Below are 21,118 nucleotides of genomic sequence, written 5' to 3' on the forward strand. Positions count from 1 at the left end.
AGATCAACCTTCTCTTTCAAAAAGAAGCAGCAGACCTTTGCAGTCTCTTGAATGAATTGGAAAATCTAACATTTTCAGTGCTCAGAAGAATAATTTATCCAACGAGTGTAAAACTTGATGTGGATATGAATTTTAAGTCCATTTTTCTTCCACTTGAAAAAGTAGACTTTGGGTACGAGTTTACTGTGCTTTTGGAAAACAAGAGGAAGATGAACTTGATTTCAGAGGAAAACAAGCATGCCATACAAGCTAGATGTCACGCGTTTCTCGTAAAAGCATCTGAAGAACTTCTTGCTCGTGTCCCACGTAACATTGCAACCTTGAAACAGATAAAAAATCTATCACCAGCAATATGTTTGAGCCACACAAGACCTCCATTTTCTGAGCTTCCATTATCTCTGGCTGAACAAGCAAAACTCCCTGAGATTGAAAACCAGTGGCGAACAGCCTTACATACTGATTGGCATCAAATAATTGAAGGTGACATACCTCAGGATGGTTCAGTGTTCTGGTCCAAATCTGCTACATTAAAAAATGCAGGTGGAGAACTCATTATGAAAGACCTGGCAGAATTTGCTCTGAAAGTGTATAGCCTTCCTATTAGTAATGCCTTAGTAGAGCGCGTATTTTCAAAAGTAACTGCAGTTAAAACTAAAGTGAGAAATCGTATGGGTTTAGGACTCTTAACTTCTATTCTACGAATCAAAACCTCCCTGAAAGAAAAAGGCATGTGCTGCAATACATTTGAGCCTCCAGTGTCCATGCTGCATTATGATTCATCTATATATAAGGATGAAAAAATAGAGGAGGACGAGGAAAACCTGCTACAATCATTGCAGCTGATCTAAGAAAATCTCTGGCCTCCTGCTTTTGGTAAGTATAGTAATTTATACTTGAAATCTTAAAATCATTAATCTGTAACCTTTGAGCTAGCGGGCCGTGTGTGTGTGTGTGTGTGTGTGTGTGTGTGTGAACAGGATTTGGGCTACTTTGTCTGTGAATTTGCTACTTTTAGGGAACCTTTCTGCTACTTTTGATGAGTCTCATCTGGCAACACTGGCCCCACGTTGAACGGACTTCTTGCTCTTAACAGACTATAGTTCTGAAGTAAAATTCCACCTGGATAATGAAATACAAGTATACAGGACAAATGCAATGGTGGGGAGATGGCAGCAGGGCTAGTTAGGGACGCGCTGGCTGTGTAGAATATATTGATAAGAACACCGTAACGTTGCATAGAAGGTGACGAAACTTATCGGCGCGGCATAAAGAGTGAGGGACCAAGAGCTGAACGCTGGAGAAGGTTATGTGTGCTGAAAGGACAGCTGGGAAGTGCGAAGGCCACGAGCAGAGACGGTGCCTGTGTGTCAGTGGCCTAGTGTAATACTACTGCAGGGAGGAGACAGGCCTGACAACCAGGCAAACAGACTGGAACTGTAGGAGCTGGAGAAGGGATCACCAGGACACAAGAATGGCCAAGATCGCAAAGAGTTAAGTGTTTACAGAGTGGCAAGTGGACAGCCAGTGTAGCGTCCTGAAGTAACTTGCCAGATTTTAGTGTATGGTAGCGATCAGCCTACAGACCACATCGCCAGATGTAAGATACTGTGTTGCCACTTTTGTATGCTTATGTGTAGGATATCTGCAAGATGTAGGAGACCCAATGACAGCTCATCACTGCCTCCTATATGTTGTACGCCAGAGTTGTTGACAACTAGTCTGTTTATTAGAATTGTCATGACTGTTGACAGTATTCAGTCCGCTCTCAAATACCAACCTAACCAAACCTGAGCTAATCTAACCTAACCTAGGCCCGATTTGTTTAAACGATGGTGTTAGTAAATCCCAACACCAAGCCCCACGCCGTATCTCTTCTTAGTAACTTTGCAAATACGTTTTTTTAAACTCGGGGAAGGAGACACGACGTGGTGTTAATAGAACCCAACACCAACGGCACTTTTCGCACAGGTTGGCAGCTCTGAAGTGTCTCATGTGCCTGCCAAAGCAATCAGCTGATCAATGCTTTAGTTTTCCTGCCTAAACACTCTACATTAAACACTGCATTCGCATACGTGTGTGTGTGTGTGTGTGTGTGTGTGTAGATATATATATATATATATATATATATATATATATATATATATATATATATATATATATATATATATATATATATATATATATATATATATATTTTTTTTTTTTTGTCATGTTATTGGCCGAGTTTACCTTGAATGGGATCACGTTTTCTTAGTGTCCCCGTGTTCCGGTTACCTGCCATTCGGGCATTATCCTTATTATTGTTATAAGTAGTGTAAGGCTTATTTACCCATTTTATATCATGTAGTATTATTCTCTTCATAATTTAAGTTCTCTATATCTTTGTATGTATAAGGAAGGAAGTATAATTGAGGTGAAATACGTTGAAAACGAGGGGAGCTTGGGTGGGCAACAACACATTCCAAGGAGGGGAAAGGCCTTAGGTCGTGAGGAAAGGTGGAGGGAAGGCGTCTCTCAGGGAAGGATCTTGGTGTGGATTGGTGATGGAGTGAGTTTGTGGAGGTATTAGTGGTGTAGCGGTATAACCTTGATATCCAGGATCAGGTTAGTGAGTTTTTTGTGGTACCAAGAGCTCTTGTCCGCTGAAATTCGGTTGTTGAGTTGTGCCGGTGACGCTGTTGGAAGGGGTCATAGGTCAAACTGGCAGCCATTTTGTGAGTGGAGGTTGTGGTGTTAACCTTGGAAGTTGGTGTTGTGGTGTATTGGTGATTTTGGGGACGATGTTATGGTGTTATGGGTAATCTTTGGTGATAATGGTAATCTCCTGTGAGGCTTGAGGAGGTGAAATGGGGGAATTATTGTCTGGGGACGCGGTAATGGCGTCCGGGTAAATTCCTGCGGTTGAGGGGAAATATTTCTGTGACTGGTGGAGGTGTAAACGGGTTCTGGTGATGTGGGAAGTGACGAGAACGTCATGTAGTAACGTGTACTACCTCATGTTGTTTGTGAATTATTATTAGTATTAATATATGTGCTTGTAACATAGAATAATCGTGTTTTCTACCCCCCCCCAACATTAATCTGGTATTAGAGGTAATTCCAGGTGTGCTGAGTCAAGGTAAAGCTAGAGTGAGAGATAATTCTGGCGATTTCGGATAGGTCGGGTAGGCATTCGAAGCCTTTAAAAATCCAGACCTTTAAAACTTTCCGGGATCAGTGTAACGTCCACTTTCTTGGAGAGATAACCGGGATCGTACGATCGCAGGTAAGTAAGCGATCGTGACAATAAATAAATAAATAAATATATATATATATATATATATATATATATATATATATATATATATATATATATATATATATATATATATATATATATATATATATATATATAAATAAAGACTATAAAGCACTACTAACCATTACATATTGTATCAACATAATGCATCACCAATGATGGATTATGCTAATTAGGGCAATCGACCCCTCGTAATACAGATGTGGAACTCACATGTTTGGGGTCTTAAGGAATCCTGTCACCAAGCAACACCACAAGGGGTGGAGGACACCGGCTCTATCAGCTGACACCCGGATGCGGAGAGGGGATGAGGGGAAAAATTAAATAAATTAAATAAATAAACAATACAAAACTGCATGTCATGCTAACAGCAAACAGTCGGTTGAGGACCTGCCCCTAGTCGAATAACTAACACACTACCCAAAAGTAACACACTGTCAATAAAGCAAGACGGTTTGCCCGTCAACTTGATGTTTCCTACTATATTTCCTTTCTCACTATAAACCTCCAATCTTCCCTTCCCACCCACTCTACCTCTTCATTTTCACCCAGCTTTTCTATCTCCCCCAAATCGAAAATCGAAGCAACACCTGCATCTGCAATGTAGTGATCCGATCTTTCCAGGAGTACTCACACCCCAACTCGGTGGCGGTACAAAGGAATCTGTCCCTCCGGGCTTCGTTCCTGTTGGCCTCACGCCTGCCCATCTTACCCTTAGGTCAGCAATAGTTCCCGGGTGACTCATTCCTCTTCGGAAATCCCTCTTATGTCTTATCTACCCTACGCGCCATGTCATCAACTTTACCACTTAAACACGACCCTCACTACCTCTTTGTAACTAAGCTCTCATCTAAGTGTGAGAGGAACTAGCTAAACTAGTTCCTCTCATACATCTTTACTGCTGGAATTAAATGCTATAATGAATTCAGTTTCCTTAATCTCTACTCTAATTAACTTAGTTTCTTTAGTGTTACCCATGCTTCATATACCAGTTCACTTTAACTCTCATAACACAGATCATATTATTTAGCATACGCTTGCTCAACAACAACTTCTTTCATCCACTCGGCGGTCTTTCATCTGCTCGGTGGATATATATATATATATATATATATATATATATATATATATTGTTACATAATCGCATAGTATAGCTTGTGGGAGTAGGAAAAAACGGAAGGTGAGAGAGAAAGAGAGAACGGATGTTCTGTAGGGAGGACTATATTTACTCAAGGAGATAAGTTTCATTATTTTATTATACAGTGAGATGCATTATTCATTTAAGATGAAGGGAGAATAGGTTACATTATTATTTTAGTTATTCCAAGAAGTGATTGTTTTGTTAATTTAGTTTTTCCTTAATGTGTAAAGGCATAGATACTTAAGAAACTTGAGTATTATTTTCTACATTTGTAATAAGAGTAAGGAAAATTTGTGAATAAACCAGACTTAGGAAAAGATTGTTTCCTTGACGACCTCCAGGTTCCCTTAAGTGACTTAAAAGACACTCACGTATGTGGGTTTGGGCTATGACCATAGGAGAGGGAAATGATCTATTCACCCTAGCTAGAGTGCTTGGGAAAGTCTCTGAGAGTCGCAGAACGGCAAAAGGCAAGGTAGAGTGCTTCGCGCATTCCCTGAGAGGCCTATCCCGCCGCAGTGGCGTGCACCGATCCGGAGGAGTTACAACGTCGGGGGTACACTGCTGTCTGTCTTCCCCGTACGCTGAGACGGTGGTCAACAGCAGCCGGTGGTGGTGGTGGCTACTAGGCTCCACTCCCCACCCCTCCCCCTGGCATTGTAACAATATATATATATATATATATATATATATATATATATATATATATATATATATATATATATATATATATATATATATATATATATATATATATATTATCTTTTTATTTATCTACAATTTACTTTTCTATTTTCAATTTTTTTTTTTTTTCTATTCTGTAATCTCTAATAATTGGAGTGTACAGGCAGGTGAGAGCCTCTCCTCAGAGAGGCATGTGAACAGAGTTTGCATGTTTTTGGGAATTCTGGGAAGCCTCGCCTCCTCAGCTTGATGCACAAGATCAAGGAGTTCTAGATATGCTGCAAATGTATGCAATGAAATAATTGTTTTCAAGAGTTTTCAAAACTATACTAGAAATGTTTCTTAATTGCCAACTACTGCAGTTAGTTTGGAATCAGGTTATGGTGTCTTGTACTTGTGATTACGAGATTGATTGTCAAGAGTATCAAAATCAATTTGGAAAAACAGGTGGTAACATTTTATTGTCCTTTCCATCCATTATTATTGTTTGTTTTAGTTCCGTTCTTTCGCAGACACATTTGAATAGACGTAAAGTGTAATAAAGTTGGGGGAAATGCCACCTCCCCGTAACCCCCAAACACTATTCAAATGTCTGCGAAAGAATGGAACTAAAACAATCAGTAATAACGGAGGAAAAGGTCTAGAATATTACCATACTGGTTTCATATTGAAATTGGTGAAACGTCCGTATGTACCAACTAATAATAACCAACTCGCCAGACACCGCGTAGCCTACAGTTCCAGATTTCACATTCTCAATATGATGTGCTGTATACAGTTAAATAAATACGATTTTTTCTATCTACTACGTAATGCTGTGTACTAGCCCAAGTTTGATAAAAAACAGTTAGAGCATTAGCATGTTTCTGATCAAGAATAACTAAAATTTAATGTTTTATACATTAAAAATACTTCACTGTCGCAATTATCATATGAAGATGCTGTAAACCTTGGAGAGATGATAGAAATCGACAGCTCTTTCAGTCTGATGGATGATCCGCACAATGTAAACAAATCAGACTGGTAAAGGCGCCCGAACGCACGCATTTATAAACACCTTAATTTCTTCCTTATGATGATGTATACTATTTTCCTTTAGCACAAAAGTATATTGGTATATTATCATATTTTTTTTAACATAACTTTCAATCGCATATGAATCGTGAATATCACTGGTGTTTCTTGTTGGGGAGGGGTAGGACACACCAACGATCATTATAGGAACCTGTGGTGTCTCCAACGAGTTGACACTAATACCCCCATCACACCAGAGCACGTCCTTACTGCGTCCTGCAAAAATCGCCAGGACGTGTTGAGGACGGGCATGAACGCGGCGAGGACCGGCTTGGACGCAATGAGGACCGCGAGGACGGCATGGACGTGGAGGGGTTTTGATACTGCTCAAAATTTACGAAGCGAGAGCGTAGAAAATTGAGGACGTGTAATGGACCTAGTGCGAACCGGGTTGACGTATTAGGGACGCAGCGAGGACTTGGTTGACGCATTACTGACACAGCGAGGACTTGGTTGACTGGGTGGCGTGAATAGGGAGGAGCCACACCTCATGAGTTATTATGAGGATGACTGTACAGTAGCTGGAGAACCACTAAGGAGAGAAGAGAGGCGAGACCTGAAGTAACAGGAAGCAGCGCATCCTACTAGCGTCACGTGAGCATACTGCGCACCGGTTGAGCGCGTGGTAAAAACCCAGTGAGTGTGGCGGAAAGCTTGTGAGCGTGGCGGGAGCTTGATCACGCGCGTGTTATGCACGTAGTTAAACCCGATTGGACCCACTGATACCGTAGTAAGATCAAAGGAGGTACGCAGTAAAGGCTTGGTAGATACGTAGCAGTGGAGAGATTTCGCATTTCCGCCACGTCTCCACTACGTCCTCAAAATTTTTCTGAACGTGTTGAGAACCTGCTGCGCGTAGTAAGGACTGCCTCTGGTGTGATGGGGCCTTAACACCACGGTTTAAAAAAATGAGACATACTAAGATCAGTATTAGTTTTGGCAGTAGGCATCTGCCAAAACGATAATTACTCCCAGGGGATGCTGTGAACTTATCATTAAACCCAACCGTGGCACCCCCACTAATTTTAGCTATGAGCTGCCACTGTAGATGAGAGGTTTATAGCACAGAAAAATTTAGTTTGAGAGTGACTCTAGTCGTAGCCAGATGGTGAAAACCTCGGAAGATTCAAGAGCGTGGGTACGAGAGCAAGTTAAGTCGTTGCGCACATAAATGCAACATCCAGCTTTGGACTGAAAAATGAGGAGAAGGAAAATGAGAACATTTAAGGTCCCCTCCCAGGATGGGGACTCCAAGGCTGGTGTCCCAGCCTACCTTGGATGATTCAGGGTTTGTTTCTCCCTCTCCTCCAGCCTCTGACTACTTCATGCTACCTTTTAAAATTCTTCGCAGTGATGTTTTTCCGTGCCCTCGCTGGCCTAAACCCTTGTAAGGCTTATGGACCTGATGGGGTCCCTGCTATTGTTCTACGAAACTAAACCTCCATGCTTGCACCATGTCTAGTCAAACTCTTCCAATTCTGTCAACATCTACCTTTTCTTCTTACTGGAAGTTTGCCCATATTCAGCCTGTTCCTTAAAAGGCGACCGTTCTAATCCCTCAAACTACCATCCTATTGCTTTAATTTCCTGCCTATCTGAATTTTTTTAATCTATCCTTAACAGGAAGATTCTTAAACATCTATCACTTCACAACCTTCTATCTGACTGTCGGTATGGGCTACAGCAAGGCTGCCCTACTGGTGATCTTCCAGCTTTCCTTACTGAGTCTTGGTCATCCTCTTTTAGAGATTTTGGTGAAACTTTTGCCTTAGACATATCAAAAGCTTTTGATAGACTCTGGCACAAAGCTATTTCCAAACTATGCTCCTATGGCTTTCATCCTTCTCTCTGTAACTTCATCTCAAGTTTCCGTTCTGAGCGCTCTATTGCTGTTGTGGTAAACAGTCACTGTTCTTCTAAATCTATTAACAGTGGTGTCCCTCAGGGTTCTGTTCTGTCACTCACTCTCTTCTTATTTTTCATCAATGACCTTTTAAACCAAACTTCATGTTCTATCCACTCCTACGCTGATGATACCACCCTGCACTTTTCCATGTCTTTTCATAGATGTCCAACCCTTCAGGAAGTAAACATTTAACGGAGGAAAGCCACAGAACGCCTGACTTCTGATTTTTATAAAATTTCTGATTGAGGCAGAGCAAACTTAGTATTGTTCAATACCTCAAAAACTCAATTCCTTCATCTATCAACTCGACACAACCTTTCAGACAACTATCCCCTCTTCTTCAATGACACTCAACTGTCCCTCCTTCACTATCCACTCTTCTTCAGTGATACTCAACTGTCCCCCCCATTCTACACAGAACATCCTCGGTCTGTCCTTTACTTATAATCTAAACTGGAATCTTCACATCTCCTAACTAAAACAGCTTCTATGAAGTAAGGCGTTCAGAGACATCTCCGTCAGTTTTTCTACTATCCACCCAGCTTCTAACTATGTAAAAGGGCCTTATCCGTCCATGTATGGAGTATGCTTCACATATCTGGGGTGGGGGGTTCCACTCATATCGCTCTTTTAGACAGGTGGAATCAAAAGCTTTTCGTCTCATCAACTCCTCTCCTCTAATTGACTGTCTTCAGCCTCTCTCTCATCGCCACAATGTTGCATCTCTAGCTATCTTCTGCCGTTATTTTCTTGCTAACTGCTCTTCTGATCTTGCTAACTGCATGCCTCCCCTCCTCCCGCAGCCTCGCTACACATGACTTTTCTTGCTCTCACCCCTATTTTGTCCACCTCTCTAATGCAACAGTTAACCTCTCTAATGCAACAGTTATTCTCAATCATTCATACCTTTCTCTGGTGAACTCTGGAACTCCCTGCCTGCTTCTGTATTTCCAATTTCCTATGACTTGAATTCCTTCAAGAGGGAGGTTTCAAGACACATCCTGTAATTTTTGACTACCGCTTTAGATCCTGTTCTGGGATTGGCATCTCAGTTTTTTTTTTTTTTTTTTTGGGGGGGGGGGTTTGTTGCCCTTGGCCAGTGTCCCCCCTATATATATATATATATATATATATATATATATATATATATATATATATATATATATATATATATATATATATATATATATATATATATATATATATATATATATATATATAAACTACTAATACCACGTTTAAAAAATCGGGCCCTAATCTAAACTAACCTAATCTAAGCTAAGTTAACCCAACCTAATCTAACCTAACCTAACGTAACCTAACCTAAACTAATCTTACCTAACCTATTCTAACCTAATCTTACCTAACCTTATCAAACCTAACTTAATCTAACCCAACCCAACCCAACCTAATCTAATCTAATCTAATCTAACCTAACTCATCTGTCACCATTGCTTCCTTTATCCCTACCATTCTCTTATCTTCTTTTAAACCTTTTTTTTTTTCCTCATCTCTTATCATTGATCAGTACTAAGGATGTTAATGTAGACGTCTCAGTGAAGAAGCGCACACACTATTCACGTCTGACTGCTCGTCCTTCCCGACACGCACTGAAACGTTATTACATGCCGTGCCGGCAGCACAGAATCTTAAGTCTAGTGATGTGGTCTACGCGCTGGTTGGCTGCCCTACACTAAAATCTGATGTCACTTGAGCACGCTGCACTGGGAACAAAGCTAAGTGTCGTCATGGCGGCCGAGAATGAGTGGCATGGCGTCTATCGTAAAATCCCTCTCGACTAGAGTCAAATTTATTGGATTCTGAACTATCGCCACAAATATGTAATGGTTGCAAAACAAAAGATGAAGTCTTTTTGGCTGGGCGGTCGATTGAATGTCGACACACACACACACAGACAGATAGATAGATAAACAGATAGATGGATAAAGATAGACAAACAGACGAACAAATACATAGATACAGATAGATTGGTAGATGAGTATGTGGTGACTTCACACCACTCTAAGTACTATATTACGTAAGAAGAAACAAGAAAAGAAGAAAATACAACAAGTAAGAAGAAAGAAATGGAGAAGACGAATGAAGTATGGGGAAAACGAAGTTTAAAGAAAAATTGCAATTTTCTTTTATTTCTAGATAAAAGCAATTAGGAAATAACATTTACTGATCAAAGACAAAAAAGTTAAAATTTTGTTACATGGTGTTATCGGTTTAGCACATTGATAGAAAGGATAAGAGACCTTCCTACCTCCTTCTCCCCCCCCCCCTCTCTCTCTCTCTCTCTCTCTCTCTCTCTCTCTCTCTCTCTCCAGTGTCGCTCGCTGACCGTGAGGTGGCGGATAATTGTTCTTTCCTCTGTGCTCATGAGTGAGAATCCTGTCCAAAAGAGGAGTGTTGAGGAGGTTTCTGAGGACCATAGTATAGTGGTATGTCCTCTGGACAGTAAGGACGTCAGTTTTGCGTCAAGAGAGTCCCGGGAAAATATTGTCTGTGTTAAAAAGGTTAAGGTACCTCAAGGCGACGCTAGCAGGCTTTGTTTGTCCCCCACCACTCCCTCCGACATGGTCGCCATCCGTCCGCCTGAGAAACACCGGACCTCCCCAACCGTCCCTGCCTTTATCCCCATCTCCAAGGACTTGCCATCCCTGAGTTTGGAATCCGGCCACCAGACACAGTCACCACAGCCAGAAGACATGGACGTCACAGGTGCTTCTCGCCCTTCCTCGTCCCAGCCTCTGCCCTCGAGTCACCATGTCATCTTCCCTGAGGGACATGGCAAGACCCTGGCTCAACTCTAAGACTGGTTCATGGCTCTCCTGAAGCAGCACCCATCGTTGGAGCCAGTCATCAAGGAAGGTAAGCTCAGGCCTCACTTGACGGTCAATCCCCAGTCGGATGCCTATGCCATGCTGGTGGGGGAAGGCTTTCTAGGCATGGTCATGGTGCTAATGAACCCTGGCGCCAAGCAACAACTGATGATCATTCCTGGGATCACTATGGCCATCAGTGTGAAGCTGATTGCCATACCGAAAGCCTATGTGTGGCTCAAGAGGCGTTTTGTCGCCTCTGGGCCCCATCCTCAGCTTATGGGTCTCGTTGAGGGGTATGTTCATCTGCTCGGATTAGGCCGCTTTCGAGTTGAACCATACACCCCGGAGCCTGACATGTGCCGCAACTGCTGTCGTTTTGGACATCAAGGGTGGAAGTGCAAATCTGCCCCACACTGCAAGTACTGCACAGGCAATCACACGTCTTCCCGCTGCCTGGAAAGAATCCACGCAGGAACCACTGTCCCTTCACTATGCTGTAACTGTGGGGGTGAGCATAATGCTCATTCCCATGTCTGCCCTGCCAGGCCCAGGCCTTGTAGAGAACAACAAGACACCAGTTCTGCCTGCCGCCCTGAAGTGGTCTTCCGGCATTCTCCTCCTCTTCAACGCAATACCTGATCAAACGGTCCCCCGTTACAGACTGCTTCCCCCCCACCCCCGTGCCTCTGCCAATCGTCCATACTCTAGCGTTCCTACTCTTGCCTGGCACAGTAGCCTCTGCTCGGTCTGGTTAGTCTTGTGCTCCCTTTACCCTGCCTCCTGCTCCTCTCCCAGCCCCTGTGCCACCTAGTGCTGCTCCCCCCCCAGTTGCTGGGAGAGGGACCCATCAGTTTGCTGTTTCAACTGCTACCACCACACTCCATGCTGACCAGAGTGCGACCTTAACACTGAAGTTAATGCCTATGTCAGGGCTTTAAATGAGAGGGTTACTGCCCTTGAAAAACATCAACATGCAAAGAATAACCCTGAGCAGCCTATGGTTTCTGACCCTGTCGACCAGTCCCAGCCTGCCCCAAGTACCCAGCCCCGGCATGTGTCATCGTGTCTGCAGCCCCAGTCTGTGTCACCTCCTGTCTAGGCTCCACCCCTGCCAGCCCCAGCCCAGCCCCTGTCTGTGCCGCTCCATTCCTCTCCACAGTCTGACAACCTGGCACCCAACTGTAATGTCGTGGACGTTGCCATGGAGGACCAGCCTGTTGGCGGTGATGTATATGCCGTTACTGTGGATGCAGAGGTTCCTCAGAAGGGTGGGAAACAGTGTTCCCCTCCTGCTGCCCCCTGGACTGAACAGCCGTACACCCTGGAAATGGTACTGCAGCATGTGATGTCATTGGTTGAGCAGATGGCCTAGTTACAAAGACTTCTTCCGCCCGACCTAGCCCCGCCGTCCAGTTCACAGGATGCACAGTGAGACCTGCAGCAGCTTATCTACTGGCTAATAAACACCAATGTTCTTAGGGCTATTCTGCATGAATACCCAAACTTTGCTCCAAGTTGGTGATGCTGTGTGTGTGTGTGTGTGTGTGTGTGTGTGTGTGTGTGTGTGTATACATACCCTCACAGGCCCCCTACTGGCTGTACTTCAATCCGTTCATTAGTGTGTGGGTGTGTAGGTATACCACTACTACATCTCCTCATAACTCAGATTTCCATTTGGCTGTGAACAGATGTCTCCCCTTATATATAGTGTCTATGTGCTTGTGTACACGTATCCCGTATACAGATCTAGTATATAAGTGCATGTGTGTGTATATATATATATATATATATATATATATATATATATATATATATATATATATATATATATATATATATATATATATATATATATATATATATATATATATATATATATATATATATATATATATATATATATATATATATATATATATATATATATATATATATGTGTGTGTGTGTGTGTGTATGTATGTATGTATGTATGTAAATAAATGTATGTGTGTATATATGTATGTGTATGTGTATGTGTATGTATATGTGTGTGTATATGTATACGTACGTGTATGTGTATGTATCTATGTATACCTTTGTATATGTATGTATATGTATGTACATGTATGTATATGTGTACATATATGTATGTGTATGTGCAATTTTGTAATGTGATGTATATCTGATCTCTGCATGTTTGCCTCTTGTTCAGGGGGAGGCCGGCAGGACCTCCTTTGTTGTACTTTTTACTACAATAAAATCAGTCAATCTCTCTCTCTCTCTCTCTCTCTCTCTCTCTCTCTCTCTCTCTCTCTCTCTCTCTCTCTCTCTCTCTCTCTCTCTCTCTCTCTCTCTCTCTCTCTCTCAGTATTGTATGATATTGCGTGTATAATTTTTTTTTCTATAATTTATTTGTTTGTGGTAATTGTGTTGTGTAATCTCGATTGGCGGCAGAACAGATACGTGGCACTGTCACCTCACTCACATTAGTGGCTTTGGCTGTTAGAGATATTGCTCTAGAGGGTACAATGATAGGACCTCTGTTGGCCTTCTCAAAAAAAAAAAAAAAATAAATAAATAAATAAATAAATAAATAAATAAAATAAAATAAAATAAATAAACAAAATACTTATTCATGTTGTAAATAAGTTTTCTCCCAGTTGTGAAGAACACGCGAGTGCTTTGGGAGTTGGTCCCATCGTGGGAGTGTCTCCAGAGAGGCTGAGCAACCTGTTTATCTCTGACTTGAGTCACCTGACCCTGCAGATAAGCATCCTTGGTGCTCGACCTACATGATAACACCACAAAGCTATGTTGCCAACTGTGATATAATATATATATATATATATATATATATATATATATATATATATATATATATATATATATATATATATATATATATATATATATATATATATATATATATATATATATTATATAGCGGTAGGAAGGGCATCCAGCTGTAAAAACCTGTGCCAAAACCATGGAGCGAAGTCAAGAGTATGAGAATACAGCTAGGGAGTCCCCTGTATGCGACGCCCAGGAGCCTCGCCTTGCTGCTGCGCTAAGTGAGAGAAGAATACCGTGTCCTGGGCGGGCACGGCTAAAGAAGATAGCCCAAAGAGTTGGTTCCTTAAATGTGGAGAGCATGACGGGAAGGAGTAGAGAAATAGCAGATGTGATGAAGAGGAAAAAAATTAACATCCTTTGTGTCCAAGAGACCAGATGGCGAGGTAACAAGGCCAGAGAACTGGGAGATGGGTATAAGCTCTTTTACAGTGGAGCAAACAAGGAAGGAAGAGGAGGTGTGGGAGTGGTATTGGATGCTGAGTGGAAGAAACACATTGTGAATGTAAACAGGTGTAGTGACAGTAATGAGCATTAAGCTAATGTATGGAAAAGTCACAATTAACATCATCAGTGCCTACGCACCGCAAGTCGGCTATAGTATTGAGGAGAAAGAGGATTTTTGGGAACAGATGGATGCACAAATCACTGGGATGGGTGAGAAAGAGAGAATCATCCTTGGGGGTGATCTGAATGGCCATGTGGGAAGAAATAGAAATGTTATTGAGAGAATACATCGGGGATGGGGTGTGGGAGAGAAATGAAGGTGAAAATGTGGTGGATTTTGCAGTGGCTTTCGACATGGCAATCTTGAATACTTTTTATAATAAACAGGAAAATCAGATGTGGACATATTGCAGTGGAGGAAGGAAAAGTCAGATCGATTTCTTAATGTGTAGGAGAAATAACTTGAAGGAAATAAAGAATTTTAAGGTTATCAATGGTGAGAGTGTCGCACGTCAATACAGGCTGGTCGTGATAGACTTGGAGATGAAAGAGGAAAGAAGGGGTAGACAACAACGAACATCAAGAATTAAATGGTGGAGGTTGAAGGATGAGGAGTTGAAAGCGGAGTTTAAAATCAAAGTGCTGGACAGGATGGTAGAAGCTGAAGATCCAGACACATGGTGGACAACAAACAGCAGGCACATAATTGAGATAGGGGAAGAAGTATGTGAGAAAACATCAGGCAAGGACCCCCCGCAGGATAAGGAATCTTGGTGGTAGAATAATGAGGTGAGAGAGGAAGTTAAGGCAAAAAAGGAGGCAAAGAAAGTATATGACAGAATGGGAAATGAAGAAGCAGAAAGAGCCTACAGAGAAGCAAATAAAGAAGCGAAGAGGTCAGTAGCACAAGCGAAAGCTGGAGCAAGGGAAGACATGTACGATAAATTGGAAACCAGGGAAGGTGAGAATAGGATATTTGAACTAGCAAGACAGAGAGAAAAGTCAACAAAGGATTTTACGCATATCAAGCAGGTTAAAAATAAGGAAGGAAGAGTTCTGATTGAAGACAATGAAATTAGAGAGCGATTGAAAGAATATTTCAAGGCACTTTTGAATGAGGAAAACCCAAGAGGAGTGTTGGAGGATGGGGAACCAAATGACAAGAGAACAAATGCAATTTCAAGGGAGGAAGTCAAACAAGCATTGAGGAGGATGAACGATGGGAAGGCAACAGGGCCGGATAACATACATGTAGAGGTGTGGAGGAGTTTAGAAGAGGAAAGACTTGAGTGGCTGTGTTGGTTGGTAAATAAGATCTATGAGAAGAAAATCCCAAATGCATGGAGATGCAGCGATATTGTCCCAATACACAAGGAGAAAGGAGACATACAGGACTGGAAAAATTACAGAGGAATTAAATTAATGTCGCATACAATGAAACTGTACGAAAGGATAATTGAGAGAAGAGTAAGGGGAGAAACATAGATGGGAGACGAACAATTTGGATTTATGCCGGGGAGAAGTACTACCGATGCAATCTTTGCGCTAAGACAGCTACTGGAGAGGTATGGGGAGAAGCAAAGAGAGTTACACCTTATTTTTATTGATTTGGAAAAAGCTTATGATAGAGTACCAAGCCAGGAAGTTTGGGCTAGTATGAGAAGGAAAGGAGCATCAGAGAAGTATGTAAGAGTGATTCAGGACATGTACGAAAGCTCAAGGACGAGGGTAAGGAGCAGTGTGGGAACAACAGATGAGTTCTGTGTGAGAGTGGGTCTGCACCAGGGATCTTCTCTGAGCCCATATCTGTTCATCCTACTCATAGATGATAGTGTTCAAAATATAAAGGAGGAGGCACCGTGGACCATGTTGTTCGCGGATGACATCGTTTTGGTGGATGAAAGTAGAAATGGGGTAGAGAGAAAGTTGGAGAGATGGCGAGGAGCATTGGAAGGGAGAGGTTTGAGAATTAGCAGGGAGAAGACGGAGTATCTAAATTTTAATGGTCGACAGGAGAGCGAAGTATGGATGCAAGATATGAAGTTAAAGGGTGTCAAGGAGTTCAGATACTTGGGCTCTCATATATCAGCGGACGGCAGCCTGGATGGAGAGATCATTCACCGTGTCCAATCGGGTTGGAAGAATTGGAAAAGAACAACTGGAGTGCTCTTTGGCCGAAAAATTAGTGCCAGAGTAAAGGGGAAAGTATTCAAATCGGTGGTTAGACCCGCATTGTTGTATGGTGCGGAGACGTGGCCAATAAAGAAAGTACAGGAGAATAAGTTGGAGGTTGCTGAGATGAGAATGTTAAGGTGGATGCTTGGGCTGACAAGGAGGGATAAAGTGAGAAACAATTTTATAAGAGGAACAGCCAAAGTAACGGAAGTGACAAAGAAAGTACAAGAAAGGAGAATGCGATGGTTCGGTCATATCAAAAGGCGAGAAGGGTATGTCGGCAGAAGGATATTGGATATGGAAGTGGAAGGAAGAAGACGACGTGGCAGACCAAAGAAAAGGTGGAAGGATCGCATTGAAGAGGACCTGACGGAGAGAGGATTGAGTGGAGAGGAGGTTGGGGACAGAGCCTTGTGGAGAAGACTAGTGAGGAACAGCGACCCCATATGAACATGGGAGCAGCTGCAGAAGAATATATATATATATATATAACCAGACTATTTATTATCTTAAAACCTGAATCATTCGTAGCACTGCATGATTTGGTGAGCTAAATAATCCATACTCAGTACTTGAATTTCAATAAAAAGTAACAAGAACTGATATATTTAAGAGAAATTGTGTAATATGGCAGACTAGCTAACGGAGGCCAACGCCTAAACGTTCCTCTGACAGTAAAAAGAATATAAATGTATCCATTTGACTGGTAGATGATATATTCGGCTCATGGTTTCTAGGGACGGTTTGACTATTCAGATACATTATTTTCATATTCACACCCTTCATTCACCACTTACATGTTCTTTCCTGACTTTCCTAAATCCATTATACTCATCACCTCTGCACTTTCGTCCCTTATCGAGTGTGGTCCACTGGAACTAAAAGAAGACTTTATTGAGGCAACGAAGATCACATAAAATTTAAGAATAAATGTATTGGACACGAAAATAATGTATCTGAATAGTCAAACTGTCCCAAGAAACCATGAGCCGAATATATCATCTACTGAATTCATCATAAACCCAGCAAACACTCTGACAGCAGAGCGCAAATTAGGTATTGAATCGTACGTCTGGCACTCTGTACACGCATGCGCTGAGCCCAGGTCCTGGACAGATTTCGAGTAAACCTACATCAGGCATTTCATCCTGCCACATTGGTGTAAAAGGTTCAAGTGACCATCAGTTTCAAGTGATCAAGTGTGCGTGCAGCCCCATTTTCACTCCCAGACGTACGACCCATTTACTACCATCATTTACTCTTCAGTCGACACCATTCAGCATCAGCAATAGTAGGTATGTCATTTAGGTTAGGTTAGGTAATGCTAGGTTAGATTAGTGCCCTTAAAGGGGGTCCAGCAGGGGCGAATGCCCCGGTTAAGCTAGCTTAGGTAATGCTACACGTCATTTAAGTTAAGCTAGGTAATGTTAGGTTAGATTAGGTAATGGAAGGCCATAAGCCATCTGGGTAAAGGCGGCCTGGGTCAAAAAGGGAGTAACGAAAATCATGTTAAAGATATGGCAGAGAAAGCGAAGACGAGAAGGGAAAGTCGGCCGGGAGGCGATCGAGGCACCAGAAGGAAAGGTTACCATTTAGAAAAATATCAGCGTCTACTTAAGCTCCGCCTACATATCTGCCTGATTGCCTGTCTGTAGCAAGTACCACGTATGTGAGCAGATCGTATGTGTAAATTAGAAATATGAATGGTGGAGATGTAAAATGTTATGAAAATAAAGATAATCTTCTCATGGGAAATAAGCAATTCCAAAACAAATTTTATATGAATAGGATGACATAATTAAGTAGCAGATAGGGAGGGACTGACCAGAGAGGACCTGAGATGGGCGAAATAACTTCAAGTAAGTGGAACTTGAAAGTCTACTGCAACCTAGAAATCAAGTGTCTTATGAAGAAAAGGAGGAGCACTAATTGCATATATTATATTCTTGTATAATTATAAGATGTTTACTTGTTTTATGTTTGGTATGATATAGGTCTGTAGGATGTACTCTATGCAGATTAAGTTCATTGATGTAATGGTAACATAGTGTGTGTTTGTAACTGAACATTAATGCAGCAGCCATTCCCAGCCTCCTAAGTAAAGTCCTTCTTCCTGACACACGCCCCGAATCCAGCAAAGATGTGAGACGCCACTTACCTGCTGACTGAACGAGTTGGTGAAGGACTAGTTGATTGCATTAACTGAATATTATCTGCGCTTATAAAATTGATATCGTCTATGTTCATGCACAACAGTTCCATTGATCATTGAACATGAATGCTGAAGAGAATAAAGTGACATCAAATGACTCTGAATGAACTTAGTAAGATATAAGAGAGTAGCAGTTTTCATAGTGACTGAGTAAGAAATGTAAGTAATATTAATCAATTAAAATATGAAAATCTAGTAATATCATCTGCGTTCCATGCAAGATCTCATTCACGACAGAGATAGATCAGTTTCTTAACATGGGATGCTAACACCCACAAGGAATGCCGAAATTTATTTTATGTGGTGTTGGGAAATGTTGTGTATATGATGGTACAATGCCAATGCTCCTCAAAAAAGATACAAAAGTACTGAAGGGATACTTTTTGACGATGTACGAATACTTATTATTTGATAAACTTTAACCTCTTTCTCAACTCTGTTGATGCTTTTCAGCATGGTGGAGAGAGCACTGAATTTATTGATTTTGGTATAAGACTGGTATCTTCGATATTTTACTGCTGCAGAATAAGTCAAATAAAAGATCAAATAGTACTCCACTTTACGTCATCTTTGTAGTAGAGTTGTAAATGCAGCCTCTATAACCAGATGTTAGCCAGGGTTAGGCGGTGCTGCCTGACCTAAATACAGCGGGTGCTGAGGTCAGAAAAAGTTAAGAAATTTTGATATATATATATATATATATATATATATATATATATATATATATATATATATATATATATATATATATATATATATATATATATATATATATATATAGATAGATAGATAGATAGATAGATAGATAGATAGATAGACAGATAAGATATATACAGTACACCATAAATAACAATATACCGATATCAGTGTTAAACTGCAAATCACTATTTTGTTTAGAATTTCAACCATGTTTCAAGCAAAAATATTTGAATTCTTAGAAATTTCCTTTTACGTGTTACTGATGAGGTGTTCTACTCACATGTCGAACCAACGTCTGTGTCGAAAAACTGGCCAAAGGATCTCTGACCGCGATGATCGAGTGAGTAAAGGAATATCCTGCTGGCCGACGCGTTTCTGGCGTAGAGGATCGACATCAGATCGTGACCTACGTTAAAGTGACGGTCACCAAACAGCTGCAGCGATAGAACAAATGAGAAAAATGTTGATTGATGACCAAATCGAGGCTATACATAAAAACTACTTGGATATAATTTATAGCCTGATATTCAGATATTCCAGCAGTAATTAATATATTAACAAGTAAGAATATTGTTTTTAATATTATATGCAATTGAATTAAATCTTTAGTCATGCACTGAACACAAATTGAAAATATGTACAATGGTATTTAAAAATTAACTGTGGGCATTACTTGGCATATCTTATCAGCATCCGTCTTTTTCACCTTCACGCCACCAAGGTAGTGGTCGAATATCTTCTGAGATAATTGTATAGGCGCTGCATCGCCCGTACAAAGGTCTAAGGACGCTGGTCCTATTTCAGTAAATTTATTTACAAGGTCAGACATCATTCTCTCACTGCTGAACAGAGCTGTGTGGGAGAGAATAATGTTATTTGTCAGTTGTACTCGTTTTTACACAGATTTGGTGTAAAAGAAAAAAAAAAACAGCAACTTTCTTGTTCCTTTATTATTTCTGAAGGCTCTATATACATATCATGAAAGGAGATAAGTAGTACTCACGCATCGCAGAGTCCGCCCTCGTGAGCTGTGATCCCTGAGGTGACGTCAGTGACTTTGTATCTCCCTTCAACCATTAACACCTCGGGCTCGGCGGGCAGCGCATCCCCGTCCACACGCGGTCCCATTAAAATCGGGTTGAAGTTGAAGGACTGAGGATGGCAAGACGGATCATCAGAGACAAACTGACCATTAAGAAAAAAAATCTTAAAGAGTAAGTAAATGTTATATATTAAAAGAACGGAAAAACTTAATTAATCACATTGAAATGATCCTATAGCTCCACACACACAGTAAAAATAATAATAATAATAGTAATAATAATGATGATGATAATAATAATAATAATAATAATAATAATAATAATAATAATAATAATAATAATAATAATAATAATTTCCTAACAAACGTGGATTTAATAAAGTCATGAGTCACCTGTGATGTCAAGAAGCGGCAAGTGTTCTACTCACCACGTGATCCATTAAGGAAAGGGTCAAGTTTTTCACGTCAACGCCCTGAAGACAGCGCATCAAATCCTGGCTGACCTCCTGTGCCGCATGATGCTCCCTGGGCTCTGGACACTCAAATAGCCTGGCCGTGTGCAGTGCCACGTCCCTGAAGGCACCACCCATGGCCCAGGGGCTAAACAATGTGCCTGACATCATGATGGCTCGTGCATACAAATCTGTTAAAGGGTATCAAAAAGTCTCTCTGTGTGATGCGCATCACGCAGCACCCGCTCACAATCATTGTTTACCTACAGCAGCTTAATTCAAGAGAAAGTGAATGGACTCCTGAGGGAAGAGTGAAGACCCGAGGAGA

General features: G+C 41.2%; 1 protein-coding gene across 1 annotated transcript in view; it reads right to left on the minus strand.

The window, feature by feature from the left end:
• LOC135099639 (juvenile hormone esterase-like) overlaps window positions 1-21,118 on the minus strand; it is a gene marked incomplete at its 5' end in the record, with an annotated part of 54,722 nt that overhangs the window by 32,548 nt on the left and 1,056 nt on the right. The window contains 5 exon segments of the mRNA XM_064002029.1: window positions 19,577-19,730; window positions 19,970-20,148; window positions 20,300-20,307; window positions 20,309-20,448; window positions 20,767-20,981. Of these exon segments, the coding sequence (XP_063858099.1) occupies window positions 19,577-19,730; window positions 19,970-20,148; window positions 20,300-20,307; window positions 20,309-20,448; window positions 20,767-20,981 (696 nt within the window).

This window comes from Scylla paramamosain, unplaced genomic scaffold (genome assembly GCF_035594125.1).
Source record: "Scylla paramamosain isolate STU-SP2022 unplaced genomic scaffold, ASM3559412v1 Contig165, whole genome shotgun sequence".
Lineage (NCBI taxonomy): Eukaryota > Metazoa > Arthropoda > Malacostraca > Decapoda > Portunidae > Scylla > Scylla paramamosain.